Source organism: Branchiostoma floridae, chromosome 1 (assembly GCF_000003815.2).
Source record: "Branchiostoma floridae strain S238N-H82 chromosome 1, Bfl_VNyyK, whole genome shotgun sequence".
NCBI classification, from domain to species: domain Eukaryota; kingdom Metazoa; phylum Chordata; class Leptocardii; order Amphioxiformes; family Branchiostomatidae; genus Branchiostoma; species Branchiostoma floridae.
The window spans coordinates 28,378,854-28,391,658 of record NC_049979.1 but is presented as its reverse complement, the minus strand read 5'-3'; the positions used below and the strand labels follow the sequence as shown (position 1 = coordinate 28,391,658).

Below are 12,805 nucleotides of genomic sequence, written 5' to 3'. Positions count from 1 at the left end.
CCTACCCTCCACTTTAGAACTGTACCACAGAGATTATGATAAAACTGTACCATAGAAATTATGACAAAACTGTACCATAGAAATTATGATAAAACTGTACCATAGAAATTATGATACAGCAGCCATTATGGCGAAACAGACGTCGTATCTTTCCTAAAAATACACCCTTAGTGAAGGCACAGTTTTAGTCTCTACCAGACTGACTACTATGGCTATCATAGGGAGAAGACTTTGCCAGGGGAGTTTTGCTACTAGAGGAGTTAGTTATAGAAGAAACATGAACCTAAGCATGGACTGACTCCCCTGGCCAATTTCCTTTTTCTTCGAGTTCTACGATCCCCGTACCCCCGTAGGAAGGCCTGGTGAAGGCTAGCACAGTTTTTCGGAAGGCAGTTTTGCGATGTTGTCTTGCCGTTCTCAAATCCGACTTCCTCACAACCTCAGAGTTACAACTATAACTCTACTCTAAGTCAATTCCAGGCAATCCAACAAATAAGGGGAATACTGTAGCGCCGACCGAGGAGAGCTATGTACATAACATCATATAGCGGCGCGTGGAAAGTTAAAAGTACAGTGCCATATTTGTAACGCTAGTTCACCTTTATCAGTGGGGTAACCTATATCCGTTGTTTTTCAAAACATCGTATTTAGGCTCATCAAGCCGATGGATGGAAGTTTTAAGCTGCAATATACTGAAAATATTGCAATGTGAAACCAACGTCCGTCAGTGTGATATCTCCTACGACCCTGTTTTTAAAATCAACGGATATATGTTACCCAACGGATAAAGGTGAAATAGCGTTACGGCACCAAACATACAATGCCATATTTGTACGGCATCAAACATAGAGTGCCATATTTGTTCAGCACGTTTCAATTCAGTGAAGACTAGAAGTGAAGAATAAAACTTTCATTGACAAAATCTAGAAAACGTGCACTTGTCTTCTTTTTCTTGCATCTTTCCTAATTTTATCTTTATTTTAGATTGACAATAATGTTAAAGAAGTGACTTAAGTGTCTACCCTTGTTGTCAACAACACCTGTTGAGAAATGAGATATTGTAGGAAAACATTGCCCGCACAGTTCCAGACAAAAACAAAAGCTTGCACAGTAGTCTCTATACACAAGCCACCTGCCGTTTAACATACGGTATAAGTACCCCATAAGCTCGGATGATCCAGCTTTCCAAGCCTCGCACCGGCCGCCAACAGAGGGACCACATGTCCTGGATTTACCTAGTCTCTACAAGACTCCATAGGTCGCTAGAAATATTGTAGACACCGGCTAAAGATACAAATAACTTGCCAAAGGAGTTAGCTGACCTGAGAGTATAGCTTGTGAACTAGAGGGGGGGGGGGGGGAATTTAACCTTACAGCGGAATGACTCTCCTGGCGAATTACTCCCCTTTTTTGCCTAATTCTTCGATCCATACCCCCGTAGGAAGACCTAGTAGAGGCTACTAGAGACTTGTATGCTACATTTGTTGAATTCTTTGTATTGTTTTTGTCGAAAAACTTCCACGAAATAACCTCTAAAGTCAGCCACAACAAGAGAGCGAGCGTGAAACTAACTACACGTCAACAGATGACGAAAAAAATCATGGAAATGACGTATACACAAACATTTCGTAGTTTCAAGAAAACAATATTTATTTGAAATTATTTTTCATATTCATATCACAAATGTATACGTCATTCTTCCAAGGTACTTTTTTTGCGAAAGACACTACTTTACAGTATACAAAATCTAGTATATGTCCATTTTTTCAAAGTGGCGAAGTCATGGCAAGTATACAACATCACTCGAGCTTAGAATACAACATTCTGGTCTAACAAGACAGTATATTCTCTCCTAAGTACAAAACTACACGATTGAATTTACATGTACAGGCTTAAAAACTATAAAATATAGCCTTCAAACTTTATAGTTATCTAAAACATTCACATATTCGAGAAGACAACGTTTAACATGGCATTGTCAGTCTACGCAAGTACTCTTACTGTACAAAGAACTCACGGCTTCGGACAAAAATATTTCTTTTGCATGTAAAAACTGCACTTCTTTGATATATCTAAAAAAAAAATGTCCTTTTTGATATAGTACAAAGCTACGTATTGCATTCGCGTGTCCATATAAACATCTCCATTTTCTAGTTCGCGTTGAATACACATTCACAAATATCATACGCAAAAACCGAACCCCAGTACTATCGATAGCAAAACAATTTGTAAGATGCATTTACACACAATTTCAAGCCATGATTTACAAAATGATATAAATGATACATTTATCTTTTTTGAAATAACATTTACGCTACAAAAGAGTGCGTTAAATCCATCTGAACCCAAACAACATCGCGTATCATATGTTTTTCTCCACGTCGGTTCTACACTGTATCCTTGTAGTCACCATCAATTTTGGCTGTGCTACAAAAGTCTCATTTCTCTTTCATGTGCTTTTTACATGTTTGTTTTCTTATTACTACATTACAGTACAGCAATGACGTCTATATGGCACTGGAAATGGTACAAAAATGACGCGCGTTGCACAAAACAGAACTATGAAAACATACCCAAGTTTGTCGCCATTTGCAGTTTTTCGACCAACTGTAGCAATTGTACACATTCAAAAAATAACGACTGTTTGAAATCGATGGCACACAAGCATACCCGATTGTGCGATAGTCCATTCAATAGGTGAATGACACAGGAGTGAACGCCGAGGTCCCCTGTCCGACAGTGGGCGCGTATGGGTGAGTAGGGCTTGGCGTGGGCGAGCCCTGACTCGCCGGCTGGCTCTCCGGCCACGAGACGGTGGGGAGGGGGACTCCGGCCGCCGCCGATGCCGCCTGCAACCGGCCCTGTTCCCGGTTCTCCCGTTCTCGTCTCTCCCGGGCTCGGCGGTTTTGAAACCATATTTTTACCTACAAGGAACAATACACATTCAAGGTATGAATTCGAAGCATGCATATCGCTATATCATAGAGGTATCTCACGTAAATATACTGACTACCCAAGCCATATAAGCAAGCCTTCACACCAAACATTTTTACCTAAAGTCTACTCAAACAAAAACAAGAGGAGGAGCTTCAATGACCAACAATTTCAATATTTTTTCTTTTTATTTCATATTGTCAATTCCAAAATACAATTGTTCTAGTTTAGTAAGAAAATTTCATTGCGTATAGCAAGCCCGAAAACGGTGGAAAAGTGTATATCTAACTCTCTCAATATTGCCAGCGTTTACGTAGTGCAAAAGTGCCAATACACTTTCTCATATTTAGTATGATGCTGTACATCTATTGCGAGCCGAGTGTGTATTGGAGGTAGTGTGGGTGTAGAGGGGGCAGACAGAAAGGCTTTGGTTACATTTCTTGTAAAGAAACACACACCATTCGGATTTGTCAAAATGCTAGGATTAAGACATATGTACCAGCCCAACGGGACGTATTTGATTTCACACCACCTTTTTTTCTGTTACTTTTTTTTTACTGTGTGAATGTTTGGGGAGTTTTAAAAAGATGAATGTATAAAAGCTGACCGGAATGTTACGTGCAACTTGCCGCAAGATAAACCTTTGCCTACTTTTGAGCGGCGCTGTTAATTTTCGGGGAACGCTGTTTCGCGGTTTTCAAACCATAAATAGATTTGCCCGAATGGGGCAGCAAAATTCCTCTCCCAACATAGAGGACCTCAGTCCAAGTTAAAAAAATCACGATCAGCGATCCCCGAGAAATAAACGCCGTCGCTTCAGAAGTTTACAAAGGCTAGATAAACCAAACGCTATAGGTTCTGTCTAAGTCATTCCACCAGTTAGATTTAGAGACTGTGATCAAATAAAGTAAAATTTCGAGTAAGTGCTCTTACTCTGAACAAATGTTTAACAACATTTTTCCATAACACAACATTAGCTTTGCCCAGAGTCGATATCTGAGACTGGTACTTCAAAATGTAGAAATAGACAAACAAGGTGATTTGAATCTATCATTCAACAATCACAAATAGAGTTGTTTATTTGCTCTTTTTGTTGGCATTGTTAAGTCTTTTGTATCTGTTTGTTGTTGTTGTTGTTGTTCTTGAGGTTTCTGTTATTCCGTGAAATAGGCCATTATACGAGACATAACGTATCATTTTGAATTTCAGGCAAAAAAGCTCAAATATATTGGTTGAACAGCAGTTTGTTATGTGTATAATTTACAAAATCGCCCCGGTCTTGAGCCTGAACTGTTATATCGTTTTCAAAACATAGAGACAGCGCATTTATCAATATAAATTTAGCTCTCTATACATGCCCGCTGCACCTTGTTTGTTTTTTACACTGTCCTTGGCAGTGAAGCTTTTAGCTTTGACATTTCTATAATGCCATGGCTGGTATAATAACACCGTTCACCTTGTCAGACGCCCGCGCAGCAAACGCGGTGACAGCGGGCAAAAAAAAAAAGGAAAACGGACGGAAATGTTGTCAAGCACTCGGATTTTCCTATCAAACTCACATCCGTTGTCCTCGACAGCAGATAAAACAAAAATCGTGAGCTTTCTGCAGATGATTTTACTCTGTTTACCACCGGTAATATATCTATAAGAACAGGTAAACACATAAAGCCAACAGAAGGTTACATACCCGATTTTCGGACAGGTTGAGCGCCACGGAGAGCTCGGAAACATCCACGCTGCTCAGGTAGTGTGTCCGCCGAAACTTGGACTCCAGCGTTGCGACCTGGTGTGCGGAGAACGGTACTCTAGGGTTCCGCCCAAGCTTCCTCTTCTTGCTCCCATCTTTTCGTTTGGCACCTGAAAATGGCGGGAAATGAGTTCACAGAAAACCAAGCAGCGGCGCGCGCATGTTTTTGTCTCGCTACGGCGCGGCCGTACAGGTAGAAAATATGGCGGGTAAGGTACGGCATTTTTTGTCTGACGTACCGGCAGAGGTAAAACGTCACAGCGTACGTAGTGATGAGGTGGTGTATACCGCGAAATTTCTCCTCTAAACGAGAACACAAAATACTCTGTCACCCTTCAAAACAACGCTAGAGTGAATTTGCTTGTGGAAAAGAATACAAGGATATTTCACGACAGTATCTCAGTACATGCAGTGCTCAAAATATTTGTCCTACATGAAGAAATGAAGCTACTCTGTGTTGGTGAAAGAAGCATGGCTAACACTGACCGAATCTAGGGCCATACATCGATATTATAAACCTAAATATCCATAAACTAAAATGACACTCATTCTACATAAGATTTTTTCCTTTTATACTTCACAAAGAGTTGAGTTTAAGAGATGATTTGTTTACGCTCGCGTCATAACTGCGGGGGAAATAAGTATCTTTTTATTGAGGTAGAGACGCTAGAATGGAGATGAATTTATGATTTTTTTCTACAGGTAAGAAACGACATTTTAAGTAGGCACAAGACAAGTTCTTTTTTATTTATTGTGCTGATATTCTATCTAACCAGAAAATATTCTATTGATAATGTAATGTTTGTCATATACCCAAACATAACTACCTCGTTGCAAACGAGAGAATGGGACCATAGACATTTCTCCAGTGCAGCATTATAGCGTTTACATGTAGTAAAACACAATCTATATTTTACATATAAATGCGTTGTTTATGAAATCAAATGTTTCAAAATTTGGCAAATATCGTCTACAACTGGGGTTAGACTTCAGGGAATTGTTCAACAGGGAAGCATTCGCTTATTAAGTACAAGCACACGTTCGGTGTTATTGTCATTTCGGCAATGTTCTTTCTAGCATTACCAAGAACATATAACATGTATGCTTCAGACAGGTTTTAATTGATACTTAACTACGTCTGGCATTGAAGATGATATATTTTTCAGGCCGTTGGTTTTCAATCATTTCTGTCACATAACATTTTGTCAGAATGACTGTTGTCTTCATAGCATGTCAAAGAAATGTTGCGTACAGTATCCGCGACTGATACACGAAAGAAACAAAACACTGGGAGTTCATAGTCGTTTTAAACGTTACATTTTGTCATATTCCTTCTTGTGAAGAGTTGGCGTCGAAAAGATGTTCTTCGAAGGAATTCTTTGAACACATGTTTATACACTAGAAGGGTCAGTAGCTCTGTGTGTGCGCGCAGAGTACTGCTTATTAATCTGCTTCGCTGGGCCTTTAAAGAAACCGTACGCACAAAGGACATGTAGGTTTTTGCCTCTGGCGCAAATATATGAAACAATTGGAAGATAGTTCTGATACAAGCTATCTATTTAGACCACCTAGACGAAAATGACTACATCCTAGACTGTATACAGCTTCTTAGAAATAACGTTTTCTTTGTATAACCGTATTTTGATGCCATGAACAATGAATAAAGAATGAACTGTTGTTAAAAGGAGAATACGGGTATTTTTTTGTGAAGGCGTGAGAAGGTTTATATTATATAAACACTTACGTGGGAGTTTTGGCGGTTTGTACCGCGTACATTGCAGCCAGGAGAACCGATATCTCGGGTCGTCCATCCCCGGGAGTGATAGTGGGTCGGCGGCAGATAAGGACGAAAGACTGGTAATTTCCGCGTCGGATGTTTTCGGGGGTTCGTCTGAGCCCTCCCCGCCGCCAGGAACCCTGCTTTCCTCCCCGCGGTCACGCAGTCCAAGAATCCCGTCAATTGAGAAGTTGATGATCGGTGCCGAGGAGGTGGAGTTTGTGCTAGCGGCTCTTGTGGGAGGAGAGGCCGGGGATTTCTCCTCGGGGCTCGGGGAACGCTCCGACGAGGACGACATATCCGTGACCACTACAGGTGGCTGTTGGCGTAGGCAATGGCGCGGCGGGTACACTGACAAGAGCGGGTCCGGTCGCTGGTACGCACGGGGCAACCCCACCACAGCGCTGGGTCTAACCACGTTCACCCCCGGCACTTGGAATGGATAGAAAGTACAGCTGCCTCCATACAAGTGGGATAGGAGTGCCATGGAAACTTGGCAAATATATGCGGGACTTCCGGCTCACAAAATGTCACTCAGAGAGAAACTTGTGATGACATCGAAGGTGAGGTAAAAAAAAAGCTTGTGTGGCGTCCAGGCCGTGGGGGCGGGTTTAAATAAGTTGTTGACGTGTGATTGTGTTAACACGGGCTAATTACATTAGGTTAATAGGTTGAGACTGTGCTACTTAGGTTCCAATCCTACGACTAGGGTAATGAGGGTCCCCCCTGGAGTTACTTGTGTTGGGACGACTCCGGACACCTGATCGTCCCCCCTTTGTCTCGTCTGTCGGCCCGTCTGACCAAATCCCGCCGACCAATCACAGCGCCGCAGACGATATCTCGGCACAAATCTTACAAGTTACAGCAGAAGATAAGCTTCGGCCTTCACAAACTTATCATTTTAGCCGACTTAAAAGATCACCAAAACATCAGAAGACTTACGTCAGCAAGGTTTTGGTTCTTGCAGACCTAAAAGATAGGTCAGCACTGTGGTAAATGTTCTTTTCAAGCTCTTTTCAACATTCTACTTAATTTTTTGTTTGTTTTCAAAGTACGACGTATGAACTCAAATAACCTTGAATTGCTTTTACGAGCAGGGATTGATTTTAAGCCACGACGTGGGATTCTCCCCCGCTTAAACAAATTTACCGCAGATGGGAGTATGTAGTGAGAGTGGGACATCAGAAAGGACCTAAATCTTTCGCAAACTTTCACTGATATGCCGGTTACGTTAGACGTCCTCTTTCGTAACGGTGTGATGGTGACGTCAGTACGACGTCATAAGATCACAGAAATTGTCGCCATTTATCTTGTATTTCCTCCGTTTTATATCAATCATCTTCACTGGTCATTTTATACTATACATTCACACGTCAAGCTATTTAAGCCCGCTAAATGTTAAAGTTTGGAGTTAATGTATAAAGTGTTTGTCATCGTCTTAAGTGGCTTACGCACGACAACATTTTATATAACGTAACAAACTACAAGGAAACGTCCAAGCAGGGTAATAGATGGATAGGAAACGGAAAAGATGAGAGGATGATATCAGATAATGGATAGGCATGGCACGTAGTGATACATTGAGAAAAACAGAAGCCAAAAAGGGTGGAGAAAGTTGGTCGTTAGATCTTCTGTGGTGCCCCAACGATTAAATTTTTAGATTAGGGGATACAAGAGAGAACGTCAAATGGTAATGCAGAAGGTGCAGTTGATAAGACGTACAAAATTGATGATTGTTTTTGTTTAAACTATTACATATAACTCTATTGCACAGTTTTGACATGTAAACGAATTTGACTCGTATGGTAGATTAACTTTACTAAAGGTATATTAAGGGTATAAGGGTAAAATATTGTAGTGAAGCTAAACAACAGGACACATTACCGCTCGCAGTTTTGGCCCAGGTTTGCTCCATACGGATTTTTGACGTGAATGTTTGTTCATAGTTTCTCATAGAATTTGACAAAATTGCAACGGAAGGGACATAAATATACAATTGAAAGCAGTCATTCCATGGTAACTTCATTGAAGATTTTTAGTAATCATTTCTGTGATTAGCTTTGCCCGAAGGTAGCTTTTGGTGTCTTTGAATAGTATAAGTCAAGAATAACTCATGGATTGTATGTTATGTGTGGTAACTTCTTGATGAGACCTCGAAATGGGTCCCCTAGCGGCTTGTTATGGAACTTTTGGGAACTTTTTGTTATCTAAAGACGGTATAGTCACAAAACGGGAGGATCAGATAGTTTTGGGGCTAAAAAAAGAAGTGACATAGTCTTGCTCCTCCTAGCAGCTTTTCTGCGACTGCAGGGACACTTTCGTCTTAAAGTTTGAATCGGCATAACTGGAGATGGTATTGACGGACTGAACTAAGTTTTGGACTGTAAAGAGCTTAGGTAATGGTGCACAAAATTAAGCAATAATGATGTTAATGTGGAATTCATTTGTATGAATAGTTAGATAAAACTGTCGCTGAACTTTCTTTTTTCGTATTCATTGATCTGAAGATAGGACGGTCACCAATAATAGTGGTAAATAGCTCTTATTTTATTAGCATCTTGTTTATCGTATATTTCTATTTTCCTTTTAGGCATCAATCATCAATCTCACAATCTATACCGATATCTTATCCCACTATACTCAACGCAATGTGTCATGTTCATCTGTCAAACTTTCATGTCAGAATGTATTCACCTTTAAAAGTTGGAACCTCTCCCTTGACTGACTCTACTATTATCTGCTTCTTACAGTTCTGGGCCTATGTGGGGTCCAGGTGTTTTGTAGATTGTCCCTACATTTTGTGCACGGCCGCCCTCTTGGTCTCATCCACTCTCTCGGCGCGGTGTCTACTCAGTGACTTGTATCGTCAACCTGTTGCCTTGTAGCTAGCCTCTGCTACTGCGACCGATTGAGCTACAGGGCCATCAATGAGAAGACACACATACAGCTGTCTAAATAGTATGTGTTTCGTATTGAATGTATTTTATATCATGATAATCTCAAGGAAGCCCAGACTAGGTGTAGGCTATGAATGATTTTTTTAATGGTTTTGAAATGGACCATGTTCCAAATTTTCTGCAATATTGTATTGATCTTGCGTAATGACATTTTCCATATTGTTGAGAGAGAGAGAGAGAGAGAGAGAGATCTAGAGATAGAAAACGAACTAAAGTAGACATGTTCACCTGTCTTTGTAACAAAACTGTAGCGCTGCACGTATGACCAAACGTCTGGAAAAGAAGAAAATGAATTTTGTGTCTAACCGGAAACGTACTTTTAATGAACCTCACGTATCACGCGGGGCATACGTGTGATAATTTTATCAATATCCACCAAATTTTAAATCATTGTGTTTATTTCTTTCCAGTCAATGTCCCTTTGAAAATCAGTAGGTACATATGTACCTGGTGAGAAAAACAAGGGTGAACTGTGATCAGGACTGCGTGGGTCATGTTCTTCATGCCTTGAAATCTACGAATTTGTCGTAATGTTTGAGAGCATTTTCTTCGTATTTCAACTAGAAAGAAATGGTTATCTGTCAAGCACTTCCAGTAGAGCTCAAGTTCACGCCTCACTGATATCACTGTAAATTGCCGGAAACTAGTAAATACGAAAGTAGCCAAAAATATATCGCAAAACGTAATGAACACTGTTGAATTTGCTTATTGAGAAAAATGGATGTATAATTTTGGTGCGTCTGTCTGTGTGCTTGCGTGTCTGTCTGTCTGTGTGTGTGTTTCCAGATATTTGTAGTCAGCATAACTTGAGAACCTCTGGGTGGATTGTTATGACATTTGGTACGTGGGAGATGTTGATAAAACAAAGGTCAATATGTCCGGGGGAGTATGAATGAACTGTGATGATATTTGCTATGCAGGAATATTGCATGAAGTTTTACCTAATGGAATGTAAATTATGCAAATCAACAATTGAGTTGCATAATTAACGAGGAAAATCCATAATTCCAATGTTTTCAATGATATAGGACTTGAATGTATATAACGTACATGATTCATAGCAGGTGGATCATTTAAAGATGCCAAATATGACGACATAAGGACATGATTTGCATAATTCATGCGAAAGTATCATAGTTCCTTGTTGGTGAATGATGGTCTTGTAGCTACTTATTTCATACTTGTGAGATATTTTGATTATTTAAAGGTTATCCCAATTAATGCATAAATTATGTAAATCTGGGAGTTATTTTTTGTTCTATTTTCAACACTATTTAAATGTATTCGTTTAGAATACGTTTTAAGATAATCAGGGATTCTAGTTTAATAAAGTTGGAAGATATAACAGACGGGGCTGCAAATTTTAGGATGTGTCACATTTCTAAACAGTATAAACTGATGGTGAATCGGATTGCTTACATTTGAGTTATAAACGTATTTCTCTCCAGTTTATAATATTGCTAATACTGTCTGTAAGGCATTTATTGACATTTAAAAAACATCTAAATTTCGATAAATAAATAAATAAATAAATAAATAACCCATAACTTCGCCAAGCAATATCATCTGTAACTATTAACTAATTTTTTATGACAAAAGTATGAAATATTCACTTCTAACGCTAGTTCACATTTATCTGTTGGGTAACCTATATCCGTTGCTTTTAAAAACAGGGTATTTGAGGATATCACGTTTACGGACGTTGGTTTAAAATTTCACTATTTTCAGTACATTGGAGTTTAAAACTACCACCCGTCGAATTGATGTACCTAAATACCCTGTTTTGACAAACAACGGATATAGGTTACTCCACGGATAAAGGTGAACTAGCGTTACATAGCTTGCGTATGTCACAAATATAAAGTCCCCATCATTTACCAATACGTCTGTGCGCGCCTTTTCTCATTATATATACAAACAAGTTACATTTCACCATAATTCATAGCAATCCATTATCTCAGCTTTCCAAACTACGTATTGAAACATTTCCTTATTTAGTATGCAACTTATCTCCACATTAACATAATTTGTGTCAGTCTATGTCTTACTTTATTCAACCTACGTATGTCACTAGTATGATTATTCATAAGTGTAAACATAAGCATTAGTACTTGTAATTGTCTCTACATCATGCAAATAATTTTTTTCATGAGCTATATCCATGTATATTTTTCACGATCCAAGTAACATTTGTAGATTTGTAATGAGTATGAAGTTCCCGTCACTTGACACCATTGAAATATAAAGTTTCCTAATAATGCAAATTAAGTCCTAATTTGCATAATTTACCAAACGAAAAACCTGACCATATAGCGTGTCCTGAACACGAAAAACTGGACTTTCGCCGAGAGCCCAATATCTAATAATTTCTTTAATTGTCGTAAAAACATTACCACATACTACATGTAAATGTCAATCAGTCAAATGCCAATCAATCCGTCGATAAGATTCAGAGTTGTGCTTCTAAAACAACGCTACGAAAAAACAAATCCTTCCTAGCGAATAGAATGTAACAGACATCACACAATTAGAACATACTCGTATGCTGTGCCCTTTTGGGAACGATTCTGGCCGACAGGCATGTCTGCACATGTGAACTCGTGTATCCCTATATCCTAGGGGCAGGTGGTTAACAAAAATACCACCGTACATCCAACAATGATATCCGCATATAGCACAGAAACCCCACAGATATCCCTCTAAAAACACCGTGTGCTTTGGTGCTCAGCTCAAGTTTATTTTTAAACAAACGTGAGCACGGTTTTGGCTCGCTCACGTGCGGGGTTGATTTGTGAGCACGTGCGGTGATTTGCCCCTATGGCTTACTCGGGGATCACGACCGAAAATCGTCCCCATCTGGCTTTAAGAATCAATTAGGCTAAAACATCTCACTTTTAAGTAATGTTTAAATCACTCCAATCCCTTCTACCATCTAGCAAACATATTGGATATTGACAGGACTTTTTAATATGGACGCGGAGAATCACAATAATGCGGGCTTTTGATGCCCGGTAGCAGAAATAGGTTGTTACCCAAGGATACTAACCCAGGCTTTTAACGAAATTAACTCTGGTTACACGGGCGTATTTTGTTCGTCGGTACGAAAGGTTAAACTCTCTCCAGTGGATATCAAACACCACTTTGATATGTGCGTCCTTAATAGAAAAAATGGTTATCATTCATAATTTTCAATAATTCAAAACAGTGTTCAAGGTTCTACATGTTCTACAGTGCGTCTTTCAGATATATAAAAAAAAGGTATCAAAAGACAAAACCAAAATGTTTGAATTGTTCGAGTGCTCGATGTTTGACACACTTGAAACACTGGAGTAATAAAAAAAAAAACATCAACCAACTAAAAAATCGTGGCCATAGCTTGTGCGGAACACG

The 12,805-nt window shown here is 39.5% G+C and overlaps 1 protein-coding gene across 1 annotated transcript; it reads right to left on the bottom strand.

Moving 5' to 3' along the window:
- Window positions 1-2,045: 2,045 nt before the first annotated feature.
- LOC118430145 (homeobox protein MSH-B-like) lies at window positions 2,046-7,161 on the bottom strand. The gene is made up of 3 exons (XM_035840858.1): window positions 6,426-7,161; window positions 4,622-4,791; window positions 2,046-2,924 (listed from the first exon to the last, which is right to left on the bottom strand). The coding sequence occupies exons 1-3, from the start codon at window positions 6,943-6,945 to the stop codon at window positions 2,691-2,693; spliced, it is 924 nt and encodes a 307-aa protein (XP_035696751.1). The 5' UTR covers window positions 6,946-7,161; the 3' UTR covers window positions 2,046-2,690.
- Between the last annotated feature and the right edge of the window lie 5,644 nt (window positions 7,162-12,805).

Bases quoted from the DNA above. Each gene is read 5' to 3' on its own strand.
- LOC118430145 (XM_035840858.1), bottom strand. From the start codon at position 6,945: ATGGCACTCCTATCCCACTTGTATGGAGGCAGCTGTACTTTCTATCCA. The intron at 4,792-6,425 runs GTAAGTGTTTAT...CGCCATTTTCAG, and splicing joins CAAACCGCCAAAACTCCCAC to GTGCCAAACGAAAAGATGGG. The intron at 2,925-4,621 runs GTATGTAACCTT...TGTTCCTTGTAG, and splicing joins TCAACCTGTCCGAAAATCGG to GTAAAAATATGGTTTCAAAA.